At 38.5% G+C, this 25,429-nt stretch overlaps 2 protein-coding genes across 2 annotated transcripts; one reads left to right on the top strand and one right to left on the bottom strand.

Annotated features, from left to right (window-relative positions):
- The first annotated feature begins 3,907 nt into the window (after positions 1-3,907).
- On the top strand, positions 3,908-16,515 carry LOC128362815 (uncharacterized). Its single transcript, XM_053323666.1, has 16 exons — positions 3,908-4,044; positions 9,080-9,122; positions 11,266-11,419; positions 12,507-12,559; positions 12,664-12,718; positions 13,806-13,856; positions 13,948-13,992; positions 14,049-14,256; positions 14,489-14,510; positions 14,613-14,637; positions 14,718-14,802; positions 15,569-15,585; positions 15,672-15,766; positions 15,885-15,962; positions 16,052-16,207; positions 16,298-16,515. The coding sequence occupies exons 1-16, from the start codon at positions 3,908-3,910 to the stop codon at positions 16,448-16,450; spliced, it is 1,377 nt and encodes a 458-aa protein (XP_053179641.1). The 3' UTR covers positions 16,451-16,515.
- A 4,134-nt stretch (positions 16,516-20,649) lies between these two features.
- Positions 20,650-24,250, bottom strand: LOC128363074 (RE1-silencing transcription factor). Its single transcript, XM_053323967.1, has 2 exons — positions 24,009-24,250; positions 20,650-23,632 (listed from the first exon to the last, which is right to left on the bottom strand). Exon 2 carries the CDS (start codon positions 23,480-23,482, stop codon positions 20,969-20,971), a length of 2,514 nt encoding a protein of 837 aa, XP_053179942.1. The 5' UTR covers positions 23,483-23,632; positions 24,009-24,250; the 3' UTR covers positions 20,650-20,968.
- Between the last annotated feature and the right edge of the window lie 1,179 nt (positions 24,251-25,429).

Here is a 25,429-nt window from a genome sequence, read left to right on the forward strand (position 1 = left end):
TTCTGTTGAGTGTTATTAACAGTGTATAACCAGCTTAATGGCTTATAAAGTATTATCTTATTTCACAAGATAAACAACACATCATTTCACCGAATTTCCTTGAAAGATTTTATGTGTTGTGTAAAAATCACATTCCTGCATTTCATTAAATCACTCACTGTATATATTCATGCTCTCAGGAGGCCTAATGATGACCAGCTGCAGAGACACTTTGCAAGTAACTCGGCAAGCTTGAACATCATGTTATTGAAGCTACAGAAATGAGATACTGGTTTGAACTTTGCTCTTGTATTTCACACATAGTAGCCAATTTTAGATGAAGACTCAGAAGAAGAAAAAAGCTGAAGGTTGAAACAGTGTGAAAGACTGTTGGTGGGGACTTTAGACTTCAAAATTGATTCCAGAAGTGTTGACAACGCCCTGTTTTATTTCAGAATTAATGTGCTGAAATACAGTCAAAACAATGAACATTGTTTAAATAAAACTGTATGATCATAAACACGTCTGACTTTTTTTTTATTAGAAAAAACCTCAACTGACCAAAGTATTTGTTAGTCCTTAATGGATTTGGCTGGTCATTTGTCAACATATCTCATGTGCAGATTCAGACCAACAATGAACTCATCCTACTTGCAAATATTGTGTGTATGCAAAGCCTGATATATCATATCCCTTACCCCCGTGCTGTGGTATAGGTTTGTGCAAACACTATTAAAATATGTTAGTGAGCCACACCATTGCACTGGGTCACATGTTCCTTCACCACACAGATTACTGTCACCTCATTGTGATTATAAAAGGCTCCTAAGACTCATAGCAGTGATCACATTTTTAGTCTCTGGAGATCAGTTCTGTGTATGGCAGGCGTCACCGTGCATGCACATTTCTGTTTAAAGTGTTTCCTTTGCTTCTTGTTCTACATATCACAACCTCTTGACTTTCTATCTAAGTTCTTTAAGAAATGTACAATGCAGCAGAGATAACACAGAGGAATACGTTATATCAGGCTTCCACATGATACTTGTAATTAGGATGAGTTCTCTGTTAGTTTGGTGCTGCACATGAAATGCATTGACAAGAAGAAAAACGTAGAAAATAGCCAGGCTTCTCCTTTAACGGCCTTAAGTTGGCTGCACTTTGGGTGTTGATATCAACATAAACAAGACAGTCAGTACCTCCACATTAGCATAACTAGCTCACATCGTCCTGAGATGCTGGGCTGCTGATGATTTGAATGTGCCTTCTGAGAGGGATGAAGCACAGCTCCTAGCCTGCTCACAATCAGCAGGCTAGCTCTCAGCTCATTAGCCCTGGCTCCTCTCACTCAGACACACATCTTCCAGAGACTCCACACCACAGCAGGGGGAATGACTGGGATAAATAAGGAATAATCAAGGAACCGTTCTGGCTGAGAGTTGACCTGAATATGGGGCTCCTTGCCGTTGTGGAGGCTCTGCCGGCATGCTACTACCATTATAATGAACGGAGCAGTGTGTGGAAAGATCTGAAAGAGAGATCTACAGTACAATCACACTAATGCTTGGGGAGGAGGAGGATTCTCTGCTGTGGGTTCATATGGAAGCTTGTTCCAGTAAGACTTCTGCATGCAGTAACATCTACCCACAGTTTATATTTGGACAAGCATCATTTGCACTACAAACAATATTAAAATTTTGCTTTTATCCACCTATTAATAAAAGTAAGTAGGCGGTTGTGGCAGTGAGTGCAGAGGACAGAAACATATCCTCCTCCAAATATTCTTAGTTTCTATACAGCTAAAGACTTTTTATTAAGAGAATGATGACGTCTAAAACTTTTCACAAGTGCAGGTAATGCAAAAGACAAACTTATTAGATCATCCTCACCTAAGGTGTAATTATTCTGAATAATGTAATGATAATAAATATGGCAAATGGCAAATGAGTCATTTTGGAAATTCTTGACAATCTGAAAATGTTCTGATGTGGCTATACATTGCGTATGTGCTTCGTTTGCAGTTTCGAAATACTTTTTTTTTGTCTTTATTCTCACCTCCTCCTGTCAAAAACTTCATTTTAAGCTGATGGACTACAGCTTTTCACAAAGTTCACAAAGCCATGACACATTGCTGCAGTATCAGATCAGGTATCTTCCTCCATGAGGCTAATATTTCATGTACAGGACATTAGTTTTCTAGTCAACTTCAGCTGTAAGCCACAGCTAGTCTCTGTCCATCCATCATCTCCTGACCTTCAGTGCGGTGCCCTGACGGCTGCCCGGGGCACAGGGAGAGTGAGTAATGTCGTCTCAGCCACCACCTCCCCGCACCAAAGGCCCCCGATATCCGTCCAGTATTATCCGACCCCGGCGTCTACAGATTCCTATCACTGCTCCCTGCTTTAATTATTCACGTTGCTGAATCACACTCTCATCAGAGAGATAACCAGACTGGCCAGACTGCCTGCCCTCTCCCTCTCTCAGATCTTATCTATCTGGCTGTATGACACTATCTCATCCTTCTCTTACATACTGTAGACTGGAAAAGACAACTGCTGGTTTTGCCTGTGACCAAACATACAATGAATAAACCATTTGGATTGTATAGTCTGTATGACTATTTTAGTTTTGTGTGTCAGATGAAGGGAAGCTAATCATTTTAAGATTTGGGCTGCAACTAATGATTATTTTTTATTATTGATTAATTTTATGGTCATTTCTAATCTTTTAATCAATTAACTGTTTGGTATATAAAATGACAAAAAATGTCCCATCAGAATTTCCCAAATGACATCTTCAGTTTGAATGTTTGTTCAGTCAACAGTCTTAAACATGAACAAATATTCAGTTCACTTTACAATAATAGAAAACAGAGAAAAGCAGCATATCCTCACACTTTGTTTGATAAATGAATGAAATAAAAGCAGTTTATACTACTGTACATGAAACGAACTGCAGAAGAGCTCGAAGTTAAAGACATTTGTTCCTTTGAGGGAATTAAGTTTGAGACTTGAGTTTTACCCACTGATATATTTTTCATAATGACTATGATTGTTTGAATAGTCTGAGGGTGTATGATGAGAATGAATGTCTTATCGTGATCCCGTTTATATGTAACCTGTTCTTAGGTCTCTCTTGAAAAACATGCAAACAATGTCTTGTTCACCATCTTAGACAGACAGATTAAAAGTGCTTATAATATATCCTGTGGACAACATTAATATTTGTACAAAGTTTAGTAGTTACATATTTCAGTCTGGACAATAGCGCTGGATAGAGACACAACCAACACATTTACAGTTTGAAATGTAACCTCTACGTAGTTCTGTTGAGACAAAACAGAACCAACTGGCTTGTCAGTTTTTGCATGTTAGGTACTTTCTTTCATGGGAAACATCAGACCACATTTATCGTCACCTTTCTTCTGTATATAGGTGGGCCTCTTATATCTACTGCCTCTGCAGTCACATGGTAATCTTCTACTTGATGTGGTTTATTAGTGTGATCACATGCATCCTTCCTGTGGAGCTGGGAATTCAATGCCATGACTTGATGTGTGAGACTCTAGTAAATGCACGATGGAGCTAGTTAACCTACAAAAATCCTCAAATTTTTGTCACACATGCATGCACAGAGCTCACCCATATTTAACCTCTGTGTTCCTCACCCACCCCACCCCCCCGCCCCCCCCCAGGCTGGGACTCTGGATCCTATTTCTTAGTGACAGGTCCAGGATAGAGGAGGGGAGGATGGCTCATTTTTTGGCTGCTGGGGGAGGAAAATGGGTGGGCTGGGGGGGTTGAGGACACAGGATGAGCTGCCAGATTGACAGGCTGATGGGGCTGTCACTGGGGACGAAGGTGTAGAGATGTTCAGAGAGTTGGCGTTTGCGGCTCAAACGATAAGCATCAGTGAGAATATGAGAGGCTAGATGGTAATCTGTCACAGGAAGTCAGGCTATACCATTGCAGAAGAAACCACAGGAGAGAGGCTGACCTTGTGCGCCTGTGCTCAGCTGCATCGGGCGAGGCCTCCAACCCGCTGCAGACAGGAAGATACACAGTCACAGTGCTGCTCGGTTTAAAACAAAGTCAAGTCACTACAGTTTATGTGCTGAACCTTTCTGTTTGGTCAATTTTGCATCCCAGCAGCATGAAAGCATCAAAACCCAAGGTTTGTAACCAGTCTATAGCAGTGCAACATTTAGCCCAGACATTTTCAGTGCTGTGAAAGTGTTATGATGATAGCTTTAGCCAGGGCACTCTCTTTTTGGTTTATCCTTAAATAAAGAGGTAGCTAATGCCTTTATAACGCGTGATCATCTTGACTGCACTCATTTCTTGCTTAGTTCGACCAATTTTTATACAATATCAGCTATCTTTCTACTAACAAATGTAATCTTTGACCCAAAAACATTTCCTTTTCCCTTTTATGTTTGCACGTAACATTAAAAAAACTGTGGTGGGCTGTCGATATACAGTTTGAGGTCACAGTTTTTTTGAAGGTTAGAGAATGAGGCTTTAAGCACGACATCACCCATATAATATCCTGCACTAGCTGAGTAATGCTCATTCTTTTATCTCTAAGTGCTGTCGGTACGTTTTCCTCACGGGCCAATAAAACCAAGCTTCATGGCCGACATTGATAATATTCTCAATGTGATTCAGCATATTTTTGTGCCTTATTTGTTATACACTATAACTTTTAATATTTTGAGTTTGATGCATCTCATTGTCTCCCTTGAATTTATGTTCATGCAACAATCATACTGATATTAAGAAACCCATGTTTATCCACTTGAATCCAACCAAAAAGTGTTTTCACAGTATAACTTAATTGGTAGTGGACTGTTAATTAAGTCTGAATGCTTTAAAATCAAAGTGTTACATTTTAGTAAAACATTACTTTAAAAGGTTAAGCTTGAGTAAGATATTCTCACAAATTGGAATTTCGGTTGCCCTCTTGTTTGATATAAAGATGAAGCCAGATGATGCTCTAATGAAACGAGTAAATGTCACCTTGCTGACTTTTGCACGCAGCGGAGCAGATGTTGAAATGTCACCGTGTTCCTGCTCAAATGAGGAGAAATATCTGCATCACTGGCAGATTAATTTGACCCTGATTTACTGAACTTACTGTCATATAGTAACTTTAAAGAAAGAAGATTTCCTGCAAAGTCTGAAAAAGCAAACTGATTTTGCATGTTAGATTTTTGTGTTGCTGTCGCTAGTCACACTCTTTCAAAAGATGAGCCGTCAACATTGCATGACATAAGAAAACACAGGAAACATTGAGACTGTGGCTGTTGATTTTGTACCCTCCCTTGCTTTTCTTAAATCATGTCATTGATGCAGAAACTAGTTATAAGGAAAGATTCTTTGTTTAAATGACCTGAAAACCTTCTACACTGAGATGTGAAATCAGAGCATAGATGCATAAATGAAGCCTTCCATACATTTTTTATTGTCTAAAACAACAGTGAAGACCTCTAGTTATAGGCCAGTTATTCACCACACAGGAAGTCATTTCGGGTTACTGCAGTGGGCTGCTTGACTTCGACAGTCAGACGTGAAGCAGCACAGGTGTCTTTGTACGTCAAAGGGAGGAAAATAAAAACTGCAGACTATCCTTTCATGTAGCTAAATAGGCAGAAATTGACGGACACCCACTGACGCAAGTTTGCTTCTTCTTCTTCTTCAAATCTTTTGAAAAGGTAGGAAACTGTGAATTGTTTCCATCTCTCAATCGCTGTATTTGTGTGTGTGTGTAAAAGCTGTGCCAGAGCAGAAGCTCAGAAAGGTTAGCCTGTTGTAAAAATAGATCAAAAACACAAATGTAGAAATATGAGGAAACAAGCTAGAGGCAAAGCGTGTTGTTCACTCTTAATAAAGTCACAGTAAAGTTATTTCAGTGTACGGAGGCTTCAACTACGATGTTCCTGCAACCGACCAGCACCTAATTGAAAATACTAGATGTTCATAGATGTCTTTGTTCACTGTATATACATTTCCTGCTAAAAAACAAACTAAAGGAGGGCTCTTTTAAGTCATATGTCGCTAATGTAAAGACCAACAAGACCATATTAAAACAGAATGATATTTTATGACAAAACAATACTAATATTCAAGTTTGCTGCCGTGATTAGAACTGATGTGCTAATTTGAGCCACAGATAACTTTGCAGACTGAGCTCTCTCTCGGCCTCTGCAGTTTCTTGATGCCCGTAGCAAAGCCAGGTCACGTCTGGAGGTTTGGGTTTCCACAAATCCTCTGCACTCAATTTCCATGGGGCAGAAGTTTATTTTCCAGACTAAGTGCTCAACCTCAGATGTTAGCTCCATGAAGCTAATCTCCTTCTCCTTATACATCTCATCCAACACCGCTTCCCATGGCCCAGTAAGCTCTGCAAAGTAGACAGACAGGCCTGTCGAGTGTTGGACCACAGTGCCAAACCCAATCCTGAGTTTTTGGGACTGTGAGTTGGTGGCCTCTAATTTCTGCTGGCATTTTCACAATCCCTGGGCCTTCCTTAAATGACTTAACTTCTATTTTGGGTAGGTTTTCTCCCCGCTTTCCTGCTTCTTATTTTGTTTTTCCCCATTTTCAGAGAGATTCATCTTTTGACGAGATTAATACTGTCAATGGAGGAGTGATTGATTGGCTCTTGGCCTCTATTTTGGGTCTTTCTAGGGAAACATTATTCTGAAAATGTTTTTTAAAAGCTCAAATGTCCAACACTGTCGCTTTGAAATTATATTTACATACTATTAACTTGAGTTCCTGTAATGTTGCATTCACAAATATACAGTAACCACTGCCTGGATGATTTTCACAGTTGTTGGGGTGGTGGGCAAATCAGGACACTAATGCCACTGAGGTTCGCATCCTGAGTCCTGTGCGTGATCAGGTTTAGCAACCAAAAGCTCCTCTTTGGGTAAAGGTACACAGAAATACATATTTATAAGTTAATGTGAAAATTATTTAAAACTTCAGCAGTCTAAGGAAAGCAAATCAAGTGGATATCTTCATTCCTTTCAGCACAAACGCAAAAGCAAAATGCTATTTCTTGAAAGATGTTGAATTGAATTAACGCAATGATTAATAATTAAACTCATATTTGCTTCAAATAAGCTTTTAAGGAATGTGGATTTTGTGTCTCACCATCACTTACATTACAAGTGAATTATGAAGGGATCTCTTCATGGTCAATGAGAGCAGAAGGGTTTTTTTTTAAATCATATATTCAGTATGAACATTTTTGTGACTCACCAGATACTTTACCTTAGACCTTATTTAACATCTTCTCATTACAGTCTGTTGAGAGATAATAAAATTTGGGTGGCATTGCCTGAATTTCTAGGAGAAAGAGTGAAAATGTTACACAGATGAGGATATGTGACAGAGACCTGGTTTCAGTGCAGAGAGCTAATGTGAGGATTAAAGTGCCTGTTTTCCATTCAATTACTTCTGTGTCAGACTTCATTACTGCTTGTTTGATGTGGAGCCTTTAACAAAGCAGGACTTACTGAGTTACCAAATGTGACTGTAAAACTCTGACAGTGTCCCTCCTGACACTGAGATATCCCTAACACTGTGGCCCAGTTAGCGTTCGGCCATTTATCTGCATTATTCATATATGAAATAACACTTTAATTGATTCCCAGGATGGAACCAGATTACGTAACTTTGTTTCAATACATCTCTTCGATCTGTAGGTGTTTATTATGTTCTGGATACATACAGCAAAACATCTGTTGACTGATAGTATGGTAGACTCATACAGTCGGTTTAGGGTTTAAGGTAAACTTTTAAAGAAAAAGAGGAAATGAGTATAGAGTGCTATTTTGGTTTTACTCTTCTCTATGCATGTCGACACAGCGTATCAATGTAGTGGGTTTATACTTTGTGGTCTAACCTAAATAGTTTTTATGATCGTCTTTGATTAATTTTTAGGAATTGTGTTAAGTATAATAGTATAATGCAACAAAGTTACTGGAAATTGCATCACATGCCTTTAATATGTCGATGATACGCTGTTTTACTTCTCAGCAAAGCAAATTGAAGTATGTTAATAATAATAATAATACATTTTATTTATAACACGCTTTTACAGGTGCTCAAAGACGCTTACAAGTAAAAACATAAAATGAAAAGAACAAACAATATAGAAGGTTAAAACGACATAAAATGAAAAGAGCATACAATGTAGAAGGTTAAAAAGACATAAAATAGAAAGAGGATAAAAAACAGTTTACAGGTTAAAAGCCAGTTTAAAAAGGTGTGTTTTTAAGAGTGATTTGAAGGTATGGGGGTCTGTACAGTCTCTGATGGGTTTGGGGAGTGAATTCCAGAGGGTGGGGGCGACAGTGGAGAAGGCTCTGCCCCCCCCAAGTTCGGTGTTAAATACTAAATACAGTATGTGTACAAACAATTACATTTAGACAAAACTGAAATCTTCACTTAAGTTTAATATTTTCTTTATCACCAGTAACAAACCATTCCTAATCTTGATGTTATATGTTTTTCACCTCTAGTATAATTGAACTGATTTAGAAATGATATTTATTACTTTTAATATTAGCAGATTTTCAGAATTATGTTATCATCAGCTTTTCATTAATTATGTCCAAACTTCTAAAAGCTAAGATTTCATCATAATTCCTTTATTCTTATTGTCTTAACACTGAAAAAATAACAAATAAAAAGGATTGTTTAGAAGAGTCGTCCTTGAAGCAGTTCTATACTGAATGTAAAGCCACATGTCTCATCTTTAGAAAGAAAAACTTTTCCTAGAGGCTACACAAGATAACAAAGACTAACCAAAATATTGAATATGTAAAAACAAAAACATATTGTGTACAAATAAATTTTTCATTAAACCCAGATATATTTTCTTTCTACTGAATGTCAAAAATGTAACTTAGACTGGAGCCCAGCAAGAACAGGGAGGGGCCACAAACAGCTCTGTTCAGTAGTGTTTAAAGAGCTCATTCTTCTGCATGTACCACTGTCGATGGAGAAAAAGCCAAGGACATTCAGGCCATATTCTTTAGCAGAACACCAAACTAATGATGTTTTTCTTTTTTGTTTCACTCCCTCATTAGCTGCAGGGAGAGAGGGAACAGCCATGAGTCTGCTGTGATAATGGTGAGTTATGGTGCCTGTATCTGCAGCTTTTCCACACTGGTTCCACATGAGCGTTCCACAGGGAAACTTTTGGAGTATGCAACCCCCTATGTAATTACCTGGTGGTACAGAAATGAGTAAAGAGTTAGACTCTGCTCTGTTATTGTTAGTGCACAGCAATAACACCACAGTGCAGACTAGGATTAGTCTGAGTGTACTATAATCTACAGCTGCTGCTTTTGGTTGAATTAATAACCATGTCAAAGCCAAACATTTAAACATGTCTTATTAATTTAGACAATGTTCGTTCTTTTTATTTACTTAAGCTAATTAAATGAATATATTTTTTATTTCATTTCTTAGTTATAATTAAAGATACAGTACTGTTCTGACACATGACTTCCTCTCCAAATAAATACATCTATTATAGACCTGTGACTCAAGGCTGTGAAATCAAGAAACAGCCTTCATGTCTTTTGAGAAGTAAGTTGTTTATCAGCCAATCTGAATCTCTATTTCTGGTCTTCAATTGAAAACAACACAGTTTGAGTAAAGTAGCTAGTTGGTGAAACACACACTGTGTTTAGTTGTGTTCCTTTTTATGGAAACCTGCAATTAACTTCAGACTTCCTTCTAAAATGTATTTCCCCTGACATCTTACGATTGCTTTTCAGTAATGCAGCATAAAACCAGAGCGCATTGATAAAAATGATTTTTATGGCTTTCTGACTCTCCAAAATCACATAAACCCCTTTCATGCTGTGTCCTTGTATTTCTTGTCTTCTTTCATGATGATAACGGTGACACGCACATCAGAAATGAAGATTTATAGTGATAAATGTAATCATTGTAGTGAAGCAGAGTCTAGCTTTCCGACCACTGTCTATATTATCATATCTGTGTTGGCTGTATGAAAGCCTTCCCTTTTAGTTGATTTGATCCCTACAGCCATATGAAGATAGCAGGTGCGCCTGTTTCATCTGCAGTCTCTAAATTGAAGGATGTAATAATTAGCTTCAAAGCACTGGCAGGAATGCATGCTTCATCCAGTCTGGGTAGTTTTGATTAAATTGTTAGCTGACAGTGTGTGTTCATCCACAAAAGATTTTTGGCACTGGCTGGCGAATTATGAAAGCATTCAGACTTCAAACAATTTAAGAGAAATTCTGTAGAAATTCAAAATAATATGAAAAAGACATAATTAAAAATAGTGTTTTGTTAGGTATATTGGACTAAATTTTGATCACAAGTTAAAATTAAAGTGTTAACATCAATCAGCTCTATAGGTTACACTGACATGATTTTGTGCAACCATCTTTTCCTTATTCCATAATTTTCAGTAATTAAATAATGCTTGATGTGATTTTTATTTGAACCATAGTTTTTTTTTTTTCTTTTTTTATTTGTGGTGTATAAGTCCACTGTCACTACACCTGCTGGACACCAGGAAAAGTTGTTCTTAATCATTACAAAAGAAGAGCACAGCACACTGCTTTGAAGGTGAATGAGCTGAGGAGCTGATTTAATTCTATGTATCACCCTCATTTCACCATTTTTTCAGCTACATTGCAGGTGCACAAAAAAAAAAAAAAAAAAAACAGAAAATCCCATCATTGCAATTTGTGTTGTGCGACCTTAAATCACTGGAATAGAAAATGTTTTTTATTCAACACCTGAACACTTTGTCACAGACTGTCACATTTCTCTTAGTTGCTTAGTGTGAGTGTGAAGCTTTAAAAAGGAAATCCCTTAGAGACAAATCTTGGGTTATGTTGCAACACCTCATAAAAGCTTCCTGTGCTTAGCAAGGTTGTATATGCGTATATTATCCGACTTAGTTGTCAGCTCAGAATAGATTTCTGTATATTGGTTGACGTTAAAGCAAGTAGCAGATTGACCCTGTGGGGTTCCTAAAAGCATACTATACCAGAAAATCAGTAACGGAAAAAAATCTTTCTGGTCTTGAATCTTCAGGTGATGAGGGTCTTTTACGCTGATGATAAAACAAGACTTCATTATTTTTTATTTTAACAGCTCAGTGTCAATTTAAAATGCTTAATTTGACAATGGATATGAGTCTCATGAATCAAAGATGTATTCAGATTGGGGTTTTTTGTACACTTAACACCTCCAGTTTAAAGAAGCTGCATGTTGATCTTCACAGGATCGAAACAGGACAGATAGAAACAGAAAACAGAAATACGGTCATTACGACAGCATCACAGAGCCTGAGTACGATGTGGTGGACGACCAGGAGGATGTGCACAGTGTGCGCATACTTCCCGCAAGGCCATTAAATGAAGAGAGAGAGTACGCAGGTAAGGAAACAATGACTGTAACTCACTACACTAGTTTTCAATTCCAGTTTTATTATATAGATTTCAGTGTGGGTTTAGTTTAGTTTTTCAATCAATCAAATGTCTTTTTTTCTATTTTTTCAGATTTTTATAGTTTTTTTAATTGAATGTATGTTGACTTTTCAACAGTAAAAGCATATAAAAGTACATAAAAAGAAAACTAAACATTTCACAAGTAAAATGTATTCAGTTTGGCTTTTTGAATTAGTTCAGACTGTTTTTGTCAATGTTTTTTTTATTTTAGTACACACTGCTTACAGTCAAGCTGCGTTCACAACAGTAAACCACAGAATTGCCGTTCTGGTCGCTCGGTGGGCTGTGACTTCAGCTGAGTAATTCTCTCTGTGTGTAGGCGTTAATTTGACCTTTGGTGTATATCATTTCATGTCTAAGTCTCATTATTCTTGCCTGCTTCAATGTATAAAAATATAACATAAAAGAAGTCACAAACTTGCTAAAAGTGTTTGCACTCCAAATGATGCCATGAGAAGCAGTATTTTTCACTTCCCTTCGCAGAAAATCTCTGGTGAACGTAATTAGAATGAAACTGAATGAAGCGCAGGCAAAAATAACAGCTCCTCCACGAGCTGTGGTGAGAATGAAAGCAGTGTGGATCTGAGAGAGAGCTCATGCTGAGTGAGCATGATCTGCCAGTGGGTCTCCAGGGCCATCTGTTGGCTGAGTCAGACTGCGGGAGATTACAATTATCCAGGAGCCGAAGGGGAAGAGAGGCAAGCATGTAGTGTGAATAGACTCCCTTTACTCTCCTGCATGGATGTGGCCCACAGCCAGGGGCCTCACAGCTGCACGCCTACAACTTTATACTGAATGTGGCTTTTAAATTTGTTCACACTTGGAGTGTTCTCCTTCTGTAATCAATACAGTCTGCTGCTACAGTGCACTGCTGGGACTGGCAACAACTGAGTTTACAAGAATGATTTGAACTCACATAGAGTTTAATCTGTCATCTAACAGTGAAACTACTAAAACTACTGTCATTACTGTTTCTGATGAGGGTGTAGGGATCACAACTTATTTTGCTTTCAAGACAGGAATCTTCCAAGGTCAGCATCGGATCAGGCCCTGTCATCAAGGTTCACTGTAAGGTTTCTGTTTAGTTGTTCTTTAAATGAATGAATCTTTACAACTCATCTACTGCAAACACCTACTTATACTGGGCTTTATTCTGCTTTCCACTCCATCAGGGTAAATCTAACATCCTCCCAAGATGTCCACCCAGAGTATTCCCATTTATTTCAGGTAATGTGACAAAAAAACTTTTAGACAAACCTTTAGACACAATTTTGCATTCACTTTGGAAATAAGAAGCAGAAGCAGCATTAGACGGAGCTGTGGTCCTTCACGTCTCAATCAATGTCTCAATCATTTGGTTTGAAACATTAAAGACGTTAACTTAAATGATACTGCATGAAGTTAAAGGGCTTGCTCGTAGTGCCGAAACCACAGATTTTTACCTCTTTTAGCTCATTATTTTGGTTTTACGGCACATTTACTGTCAATTCAGTCTTACCAACCATCTTAGCTGTTTTCAGTGAAATAAATACTGTTTAATTTAATCCCTACTGTGCTACCTGTTCAACTACAAAAAGGCAGAAAGTTAGGTTAGCAATAACTATCTACCAGCTAAAAACCAAGATTTTTGGCACAGTTGTTGCCGGGGATCAAACATGTTAAAATGTGAGTGATTATTGGACTTGAGATTTATCAAGTGGCAAGAATCACTTTTCCAGATTAATATTGCTTTTAATTAGGCGATGTTGTTGTGATGACTTTGTTTTTTCCAGCTTGTTTTGATTGTTTTCTTTCCCTCTTAACTTGATTAATGCGGCTTTAAGTACAAAAACAAGTAATTCCACAATTCTTTTAGAGGTAAAAGATTTTCAGCATCTACTTCAGCATTTCAATTCATTCATCAAAACTCAGTAAAAAGTAAAAGTTAAAAAGTGGTGGTTGACATGGCACTACAGTGGTTAGCACTGTCGCCTCGTTGTGGGTTCAAACCTGCTAGCCTGACGTGATCTTTGCATGCTCAGTTTTCTCCCACAGACCATTAACACGCATGTTTAACTTATTGGTGACTCTAAATTTCCTGCAGGTGTGAATGACATTCATAATTCAAGTTAAATGAACCCACGTTCCACCTGTAAATGTGCAGTATGGTTCCTATCAGTGTTTTACTGATAGTTGTATTACATTCCAGTTTTCTCTCTAAACATCTTTTTATTATGTCTAAAGTGTGTCTGTGAAGGAAAAAGAACTACATACTCTTTCCTGAAAACCTTCCCTCAGCACAGTGAATCAGTATTCTCACTTTTTTGAAACACAGGGCCTGCTGTGAATCGAGACCTGAAGCCAGGCAGAAAAAAGACCAGATTAGGTAACACAACTGAGCAGAATGAACTAAAAGCACTTTGTCTTTCTCGACCACAAGTAGCATCCCAAACATTCACATGTTGTTGTTGTTACAGACGAGCGTGTCCGACCTATGCTGCCAAGAGACCAGGTAAACACATGTACCGTATACAGCATGCTTTTGTGTCTTTAAATTGTGTTGACTGCAATTCATAAGTCATTTTTCTCTCTAATTTCACAGCACTCACTCAGGTAATTGACTTGACTATATTCAACTTATTCATAAAAGTTGAGTTTAAATGGGTTTTGACAGTACTTTGTACTGTACTTTGTTCTTCCAGGCGGTCTCCATCACCTCCGCCGTTCACCTTGGAGTTAGCCAGAAAACTACCTGGACTCACTCTACATGAATCCTCCAGGAGAGAGTGAGTCTTATCTACTGTTTTTGGTTGTAACAGGAAATGAATGAGCTGTCCTTGACCCACATGTGACTGGAGGATTTCCTTTGTCTTCAACTGTTCTAGTTAGTTCAGTGTAGCTTTGACACCATCTGCTGGTCAGAAAGAACATCAGAGAAAAGGCTGGATGGTTTCTTATTATGAATGCATTGTGTGATTATATACATTTATATAAATTATGCCACTTTTTTTATTTCAGCCAACAGAGAGCAACTAAAAAGGTAAATTGTCAAATATGATTTTATATTGTTCAAGTATCTGCAGTTAAACTAAGTAATCATGCAATCTTGGTAATAATAATTAAAAAAAAATGTTTTTAACAGGTAGAAGGCAATTTACGTGTGAGAGGTAAGAGCTTGATGAGTGTGAGTGTTATTATTTCAGTGACAAACATTTGGAAACTTGTCATAATGCTGAATGTGTCTTAGATCTACAGAGTGCTGGAAATGATTCAGGTTCCTACATCAATCAAAGACATTCGTTGGATTTGGAGACTCATCAGCTAGATATGAGGTACAACTTTCATGTCTCAGCCTCTGAAAAAGAGCACAAATGTAACACTCTTCAACCAAACAATACAAATCTAATGGCAGGTGGGACAAATCATATTTCCTAAAAGGAGACGTAGGAAAAGGAGTGAAAAAGAATTAAGGAAATTTAGTTTAATTTAGTTTAGTTATTTTATTCACCACATACTCCACCACATGTTCAAATAAATAAGTCTTCAATCCAGTTCTTATTTCAATCAAAGAGAAAGAAGCGCATTGAAAATCAACATTGAAAATCAACATTGAAAATAGTAGGTCCAGGATCCCGACGTCCCCAGGCTGCCTGTGAGAGAGACTTAGTTTAAGTTAGTGAATGCATTAATAGTACATGAATGTAAATGGACAGGGAGAAGGAGGAGGGGGTTGTCTAAACACTTTCTTTAGGTGTGGCTAATGATAGGTGTTATTTAGTCTATGTTATGTTTATGTCATAATGTGTTTATTATGTGAATGTACAGCTTCTCTGTCATCAGTATATGTTGATAAGTTAAGAAAAAAAGATATAAATAAATGAAAATGAATAATAGCAAAATATGAATTATTTCTTCTTACCAAATTAGCAATAATTTAGTGTCAGTGTCACTTATTTTATGTTCAGACCACAATCAAAAGACAAAATAGTAACAACAAAAGCTGCACCGAGCTACAAATGTACATATAACAAACACATTCATTACACATAGCTGGCCCTCTGTATAATACATTCATGTGCTCTTTCTACCTTCATTTAGGTCACAACAACATCTCGGTAAGTACTAACTCACAGTTAATCAGTGCCATAATACAGTTATTGGTTATAAAAGTCACCATTAACATCTACATCTACATCTAAAGAAAGAGTGTCATCCAAACGTCATCACCATGAGTGGCCACAAACCAAAGAAGACATTGACCAACATGATTTTGTTCCAATGGAGAAGCCTCAACAGGTATATGTCTATCTACTGACCCATCATCATCATATAAAGAGGAATGATGTCATGTACGTAACACCATGAAGTCTGAGTACAGGTGTAAAGTCATTTTTCACTTTCATTTATTTGGCAGACCAACTGTGAAGAGGACTGGTATGTTGGGCCGTGTAGTCGAGCAGATGCTGAGCATGCCTTACACCTGGTGAACAAGGTATTTATATCAATATTTATAGATTCATTCAAATTGTATCTGAATATGTCTAAAGCTAAGTTTCTTCTATTTGTGATCACTCACATTAGGACGGGGCATTTTTGGTGCGAGACTGTTCCGTCAACTCCAATAGTGAACCCTTGGTGTTGGCCGTGTATCATGAGAAGAAAGTTTATAATGTAAAGATTCGGTTCATGGAGAGCAACAAGAAGTTCGCCCTGGGAACGGGACAGCGGTCAAATGATGTGAGTGGACACATTTAACACACACACACTCCCTAGTTTCACATGCACTTTCTTCAGCATCATCATCACTGTATTTTATTTTCTCCTCAGATGTTTAACTCGGTGACAGACATCATCAAGTTTCACTCCATATTCCCAATCATACTGGTCAGTGGGAGAACGGTGATGGGAAGCAAATACCCAGAAAACTGTGTGCTGACATGTCCGGTAACAAAGAGGGATGTTGACATGCTGCTACAATGACACACAGGCACCTCTCCAGAACAAGAAAAAGATCTGTTGTATCCCATCTGGTTCATCTCATCCTATAACCCACTGATGTTATTTTACGTATAAAAATGTTGGTAAAAAGCTGATTTAATATTCAGATTATGATTGTATTTGCATGTTAATAAAATGAAGTTATTACTTTGTGTTGCTCATTTCATAATTTAACCTACCTAAGCATGTAAAAACTATAAGATTTACTAAGTCAATATTGTCAGTAAGTCAAACTTGTGAGAAAGGTGTCCAAAATTATACATTTAAAGTAATAACATACTGTAAGTCAAAATGTTGACACACTAACACAAAATTATGATACTAGTCAGCATTTTTACTACTAATCATGATAATAAGTATGAATCAACAGAAAAATCTACATGAAGTTTCCATTGAATGTAAAAGTATCCGATATACTGACAGAATGGCCCTTTTTTTTTAGAAAGAGTTCATACATCAGACCTCCTGGATGATGATGAGTAACCTATTATACATATATTGTAACTAGTTGAATGGAAGCTGTTACTCTTGATAGTTTCATCTATAACATGGGTGTCAAACTCATTTTCATTCAAGGGCCACATACTGCCCAATTTAATCTAACATGGGCCGGATCATTAAAAAGATGGATGGAAGGAAGGAAGGAAGGAAGGAAGGAAGGAAGGAAGGAAGGAAGGAAAGATGGAAGGAAGAAAGGGAGGGAGGGAGGACAGATAGAAGGAAGAAAGGAAGGAAACGAAGGAGGAGAAGGAAGAGTAGACAGGAATGAAAGACGGAAGGAATAAAGGAAGGAAAGAAGGAAATAAGAAAGGAAGGAAGGAAGGAAGGAAGGAAAATAAGACAGGAAGGAAGGAAGAAAAAGAAGACATGAAAGAAGGAAGGAAGAAAGGACAGATGGAAGGAAAGAAGGAAGGAAGGAAGGAATAAGGAAAGTGGGCTGGATCAGACCCCTTGGCGGGCTGGATCTGGCCCACGGGCCGCATGTTTGACATCCCTGATCTATAACAACAATTGCAGCTGTATCTGTAGTAGCTTGTTAGTTATCAAATAAATGTAATGTGTCTCTGCAATGTAATATAGAATTGAATAAATCAACTTTTGCTTCAGTAAAGTGAGCAAATATCATTTCAGTTCAGCAACACCTGTTTTTTTTTTTTTTTAAACTCTATGAATAGTGGGAGGAGGTACACGATCATGATAAACAGTCATTTGCCCCTTTATCAGTTGAGCTTACTAACTGACGGACAGAAGCACATAGACACACTCAGATAACTGCAGCGCACCCCTGACTCTGTGGTTGTTCCTACACATGCAAGATAAGATGTGTGTAATTGATTTCATATAAGGTGCTGCTTTTTTAAATCTTTGTCCTGTGTCTGCACATGTTCTTGTTTACTTAATTATTTTTTAAATGTGATATTGTTGCAGCAATTCTCCAATTTCCCCAGAGGGAGACAATAGATGTGATCTTCAACAACCACCAGTGAATCAGAAACAGTTTTTTGTGTGTGATGAGCTCTGTCATCATTGGCTTTGCAGTCTATATTCACCCGCCTGTGCCCTCTGCTCTACTGGTAGCTCATTAGACTAACTGGACACACGTGTAGCTGCTGATCCCGGATGATAAAGCAGAGGTGTAGTTGTCAGCTGCTATCATATATTCTCCTCCTAGTTTTTGTTGCTTTTGTTTGCAGATCTGTACTCTCCCCTCCAGTACCTGTTTTGGTTTGTTTACTTTGCACCTGCCAACACCTACACACACACACACATATTCACACTCTCCATCAATGCATCACGCAGCACACCCTGATCCACACCCCACACTTTAAATATTGAACTTTTCATTTGATTTTTTAGACTTTTGTTGAAATTCATTGTAGTATGTCTTGTGTTTATTGTGGCAACTTGAGCCAGGTCATACCAGAACTGTTAGTCTTCATTATCCTATCTATGGCAAAGAGGATGGGCCTTTTGTTCATAAAGACACTGTCACAACTTACTGGTGCACCTGAACGGCAACATTGTTATTGGTTACTGTGGTTTTCTTTCTTCCTTAAGTCAACATCTGCTCTGAGAAAAGGCCTATTAGTGTTGGCATGCTCCTGCGCTTCACCAAGCGGGCTGTGATCCAGGACTCTAAGAGTGTTGACAAATATCTTCACCTACTATATCACATATTTTACTATGACCATTAGCACTTCATGCAATTCTTTTCAACAAGAGGGAATCAGTTATGTTAGTTGTTATCATGTTTACTTTCTTTTAATAGAAAAAAAATGTTACACAATTGTTATTATAAAAGCATGGGACACAATGAAAATGAACACAGAATGTAGTAAAACTGTTTCAACTGGAACATGAATAATTCTCACACAAATGAACAGTGAATAAAAGGCAAAGTAAAAACATCCAGAGAGGACTGTCAAACACCTTTAAAATAACTATATATAATAAAGACGGAGTACAGCGCAGCAGCTTCAGACACTGCAGTGTTAGGAAAGTAAAGCACAACATAACTGCTGTGGCAAAAGAAGCCGTGGAATGTCGGGCATACAGAGTATGAACACCACCATCACGCTTTATATTTATAGGTAAATATACAATAAAATCAGTGGGTGACCAAAACGTATTTACACAATAAAAACTGTAGGTAACCAAAACCTATACATTTAATAATAGGTCTAGCACCTCATATATCATGATTACATTATAAACAAAGACACACAGGTGTCATAATGCTGTCATAAGAAGAGAAGTAGATCTGTAAAGTATCAGGAGAGAAGATTGCTAATGTCCTTTGTGATGCTTGCCGAAAACTATACTACAAGATCCAACATGTTTCAAAAGCCCCAGAGTCACTGAGCATTTACAGTTCACAGCTGGGACATCTTGTAAAATACGTAAGTCTGTCTTTCTCTTACAATAAAAAACTGGTCTGGCTAGTTTTTATTCATTCCGTCATGCAATCAATCGTTATTTCAGAAGCTCCTGCGTCTTCTGCATAGGGACTGATGGCAGATGGAGTTTGGGACCTCAAGAGAAAGCAAACTGTATGACACAAAGCAGCAAATCAATCTGAAAAAATAATGTCTGCATTAACACTTGTTTCTAGGATTGCAACTCATTTAGATTCATGACAAAGTATCTGTGACTAATTACACACAGGCATTCCATGAAAACATACATGAGTTGGAAATAGTCAAAATAATATAAATATTCAATAATAATAGATTAATGCGGGACTTGACAGTGAAATGCACAATGACTCTATAAAGATGTTTGCCCTGTACCACATATGGTAATTGGGATTGAATTTTTGCTTTTACGCCTCATAAAAAAACCCACAATACTTATGGTGCATTCAGGAACTCCTCATCAACTAGTAAAGTCATAAACTTTCAAGTTCATCATTAAGAACAGCCAGCAAAGTGGTAAATACTGATGGGAAACTGTGGCATGTACCGTAATACCCAAAACTGCAACTTCACACAACACGATGGACAGCTGGTAAACACAGCTTCCATTTCTGTAACACCCTGTGATACACACCATATCCATACTGTCATCTAAAGACACTCTTTACAACTAAGTATTTATACCAAGCATCAGTTATTTACACCTCGCTGTGGCTTTCTCACTGGTCTAGTTTATGTAATGTATTTACCAGTGACATATAGACCTCTGGAAATTAAACTTATGCAAATAATCAAATTTAAACAGTTTGCAAAGTTTGCCTGAATGCACCACTTCATTACAGTATCCTGGTAGCTTCACCAATTGTGACCTTTTAAAACCGGAAAAACGAAAACCACAGACTGCATTTAGAGGAGTCTCTGAGATGAAAACTTTACAAAAAGGTCATTGGTCTTAAAATGTGGACTTTTTGCATGCAACCCCTGAATTGGGGTAAAGCTAAAGTATATCTACAACTAGTCATCATCGCATCAAATAAGGTAGAGGAACACTGTCAGAAGACCTAAATGTTTTACTGGCTTTAATTGGTCCAAGTTCATATGATGACTGAAAAGGGACTTTTTGCTCTCCTCATGTTGTACTGTTCTATTGGTCTGAGAATTAATGAAAGTAAAATAGGGATTAATGCTTGAATAGGAGCTTAATTGTATCAAACCAAAAAATAAATATTTTTTTACTTTACTTTGCATTAATGCCTTCCACTTTGACAGACCTACTGTTTCCAGAACTTCTTAAACAGCACTTAACATCTGTGTATTAATGACTGCAACCTACTACAGCAGTTGTGTTCTATGACTCAAAGTAGTCAAACTACATTGCACTTGAATATGCCATATCCCATGCATATTTAGACAACATATAACAACGTTCGATGACGTTCTGATGTCCATATGCATCTTCTGCTCCCATAAATAAAATTGCCTTAGTAATTTGTCTTTTTTTTTTCCATTCTTTTTTTTAAGTCGGCGTCTTTCCACCATAATACTTGTTACTTCATCATAAATTTACATTTGTGTCCAATGAAATTTATGGAAAAACCCCTACAGTGCACCCCATCACCTCATATTTCTGCCCCACCACTTTGCTCAGCCTCATTTTTAAGATTTGGCACTTTGGAACTGCCTCAGAGGCTCCTGACTCAGCAACAGTGTCTGTACTTGGTCCCTGTATGGGGGCCCGGGGCTTTGGGTGATTGAGCACCACCACGGGCTGGTTTGGGCCTGGTCGTTTCACCAGTTGGTCCACCTTCAGCGGCATCGGGTGAATAACTGTACAGTCAGTCAGACGGCTCATGGGTATCTGAGTCTTATATTTTGATATTCTAAGTTTCAGTCCTTTCCTGCTTTTCTTCCACACACCTACTTGAACCCTTTTCAAAGAGACAGTCAGAAATTTTGAAGAAATGTCATGCTCCTTTTTTTCCATAACGGGTATTTGCTGTAGAGGGTCTGCAGTCACAGACAAATCTACAGGTGTGGCAATTTTAGAAACTGGTCCCTCGTCTGTTGACAATTTTAAGTCAGGAATGTGACGGCGTGTATCTTTGTTTGTCGACGCAGTGTTTTTTTCTTCTTCTTTGACTGGAGGATTGTTGTGGGTCAGTGGGGCAGGGTGTTGAATACCTTTGTCGGGTTCTTCTAATTTCACCGTCTGACCGATCTTCTGTGTCAGTAAGTCATGGATCAAGGATCCATTTTTTTTGGCCACCTGCGTGCCTGACGTCGGTGTCTCCTTCACCTGCTCCGTGCTGACGTTTGTTATCTTGATTTGATGCCGAGAGGTACTGTTGTTACTTTTATTCATCACTATGCCACGCAGAGCCATTACCAGCGGCTGCATGGAGCCTTGGACGTATTCTGGTTGTTGACTCAACGAAAACACAGAGGAGATGACAGGAAACCCCTCTGGTTCTGGGATGTCTCCTTCAACTGCCCTCTCGTTGGATCTGACTTCCTGAGTCCAAGATGAAATTTTTGAATTTGTGCGATTACAAACCACAGGTGTTTTGACTGACAGGGGCTCATTTAGAGTCCTCCGTGCTGCGCCAGATGTGGGAAAAGTTGGATTTGGGGAGAGGTTATCTTTGCACACAGAGATGGCTGAAGGTCTCACTTGAGCAGTTGCAGCTAAGGGGACACTCAAAGAAGGAGAAGTTGATTTCAAACTTTGGTGCTTCACGCCCACCGCCTCATTCTTTATTTTTGGAGTGTTGCTTTTAAGGTGTGCGTCCCCAGGTTCCAGTTTAACCGCCACAGACACGTCTCGAGGAGTGCTTTTTATGTCACATGGCTTTCTGGGAGGAATAATCTTGGAATGCTCTGGAATAAGTCTTTTCCTCTCGTCCACTGCTCTCTGAGACACGTGTGCTCCCATGTTTTCTGGATGCAGGTTGCTTGTCAGATTGTTGCCGACCCTGCTGCAGATGACAGTGGGATGTGCAGCATTGTGGTTTACATGTTCTCTCTGTGTGATGATGATCCCACTATTTCTTTCTCTCACAGGATTGAGGATGCTTTTGGAAACTTTGTTTGGGATAACCGTGTGGCATTCCAGGTTGATAACTTCTTGAGATGTTCTTTTCAATCCACATTTTTCTTTGCTTACTTGATTTGAAAGGCTTTTAGAAATACTGACTGGGACAACAGTGGGACGCTCCACATTCACAGCCTTTGTTTCAAACTGTTTCCTATTTACTGTGCACGTCCCCATACTTGTAGACTTTACTGTTTTTGGATGATTTAATGCAGATGATAACGGTTTTCCCAGTGCAGTGTTTTGAGAGACGGCTGTCCTTCCGTCTTTTATCACAGACTCGTTTTCTTGTTGAGAGACGAGCCTCAGCTTTAGCTCCTTTGTCCCATTAACAGTTTTCACCTCAACAAGTTCAACCAAGCAGCCAGCAGGGATTGTTACTTCCTCTGGAAGTGATACAGTTAAAGCTCTGTTGTGCTGAATGAGTCCATTCAGAGGTGGTAACAGTTCTGCATTGCCGTTAGTGGCAATTGATACATTTGTGTCCAGTGTTTTGCCTTTGTGTTCATCTTTTCCATGTCTGTATGCAGGTGTGCTGGGAGTTGGTACTGTCACTCGTACAAGTGGTATGAGCGTCGATGGATCAGCAGTCGGCACACTTGGTAAGGCACTGGAGACAGGGACATGTGGAGATTTTGTCATGCCAGGCTTAGCGGCTCCTTGAGTAATGTTTTTACTGTGCAGACGCTCAATGTGCTTGACCAGGCAGACCCTCCTCATGTAGACCTGTCCACAGTGAGGACAATTAAATTGATACTTTGCAGTGTGTTGCTTCAGGTGAGCGCTCAACTCAGCCTCACTGAATGAGACGTTGTTGCAATAAAAGCAGTAAAACCTTGTCCCAATGTGCTCAATCATGTGCTTCTTGAACGCTACAGAGTCTGTGGAAGCAAATCCACATTTCTCACAACACATCACGTTGGACGTGCTTAACACACGATCCAGGGTAAAGTTTGGATGTCCACCGCTCACAGATGATGGCATGCTTTGGTAGCTGACAGGCTTCATGTTGAGTGGTGAGGTCCACCGGTCACCTGGCAACAGGTCCAACAAATTCAGAGGCTATACAGAGGAGTCAGCATCCATCTCCACCTGACGCCCAGAGTTTACCCCTCAGGGGAGCAACGGGAGAAACAGGTCAAATTAGGTGTCTTCCCACTGTGAAAAATGGATAAGGAAAAATGCTTTAAAGTGGAATCAGTGACTGAAGCTTACAGTGCTAATATTACAGGCAAGGCCCATAAAGCCCCTCCCCCCTCACACACAGCTCAAGCAGCATTTTTTTTTTTTTTTTTTTTTGCACATGCAGTTACCTGTTCTTCATTACTCGGATTGTTAGAATACCTTAGGACGCACAGCGGTTAAGTAATATGTATGAAATCAGCTGTAATGACATGTTTGTGCTGCTGCCGCGACCAGTCTCCCTTTGCACACAAGGAAAAGGCCCATCTGACCACAACAGGGGGGTCGTAAAGACGACGGTACGCATTTAAACTGTTTATGTTTGTAAGGGAGTAACATCTCTCACACATACCTGTTTGAAGCGTTGAGTAAAAACGTTTTCATAGGTTAAAAATATATGTTTCTGTTGACGTCTAGTAACGCTTGTCAACGCTGCGAGCCGAGCCGTTTTTTGCATTAGCCTGTCGTTAGCTGAAGCTAGCTAACAGCTTCCGGAAACGGGTTGATGCAGCCTTCAAAATAAGAGCGACGATCAATTAATCAATCAATCCAAGCTCGACCAATTTATTCAGAAGCAGTCAGAATGGATTCAAATCAAACAGATAGATTTATATAAAGAATTATTTATTGTATGGACAAAAACAGTATGTAGTGGGAGTTTTTATAGAGCTACAATAAGCTTTTGATACCTGTGATCGCAATATATCAGTTGGTCAATTCAATTGTAAAGGAATAGTATCAGAGGGCTGTTGCTGAATTGGTTGAGAAGCTACTCAAGAAGGCAATCATTTTTTAAGGATAGGTAGGAGGATAAATCAACATGCATGTATATTACTTGCAGTCTCTTGGTTGTCAGTAGGGATTAATAAAATATCTATCTATCTATCTATCTATCTATCTATCTATCTATCTATCTAATTGTTCATTTTCTACATAAATGACATATGCAAAGTATGAAAAATATATTTGTATATATAATATATAAAACATATTTGTTTTATTTGCAGACAACACAAATATTTTATGTCCACCACCACCCAAATACAATATGTGTGTGTACATATATATATACCAGTCAACATAAAATAACAAAATAAATAGATAATAAACATTTAAAATACATTCAAATTGAAAAATAACTATGTCAATAAATTAATGAGGTATAATAATAAAAACATACAATACTAAACACGACACTGACAGATTTATATATTGTATTTTATGTAATGTGCTGTTGCGAGAGTGAAGGATTATTTTGAAAGTTGTGACCGGATGTTTGCGTTTTTACTTTGTGTTTTTCTTGACAGCTGGCGAACTGTACGTAGCGTTGGTGCTATCCCTGAAGAAACTACGCTCAAACTTCGTCCTTTGACTTCGACGTCTTTTTTTTCTCCTTAGGACGGCGAAGTCATGACCCGCCCTCCTCTTTCTTCTGATTGGCTGGCCTTGACATTCTACCCTGACTCCAACCAATCACACTCCTCATAAGGGAGTACTAGCCAATCGGAGGCAGAGTAGGGTGGGCCATGCCTTCACCGCCCTAGGAAACAAAATAGTGACATTTCCTCATGCATTTCCTACCACCATCTACGCTGAAATCTGAATCTGCCTACAAACGTAAACACTTCTGGATTGGGTAGTTACGTTTATCCACGCCCATAAAAAAATGACTTCCAGCATCATATTTGTTAATTTTAAACGTGGCGGTTCACTTTGATCTTTCTTTTATTTTTTGAAAGCAATAGTTACTGTAGCAATAGAGGCTGTAAATCT

Source organism: Scomber japonicus, chromosome 8 (assembly GCF_027409825.1).
Source record: "Scomber japonicus isolate fScoJap1 chromosome 8, fScoJap1.pri, whole genome shotgun sequence".
In the NCBI taxonomy this organism is placed as follows: Eukaryota; Metazoa; Chordata; class Actinopteri; order Scombriformes; family Scombridae; genus Scomber; species Scomber japonicus.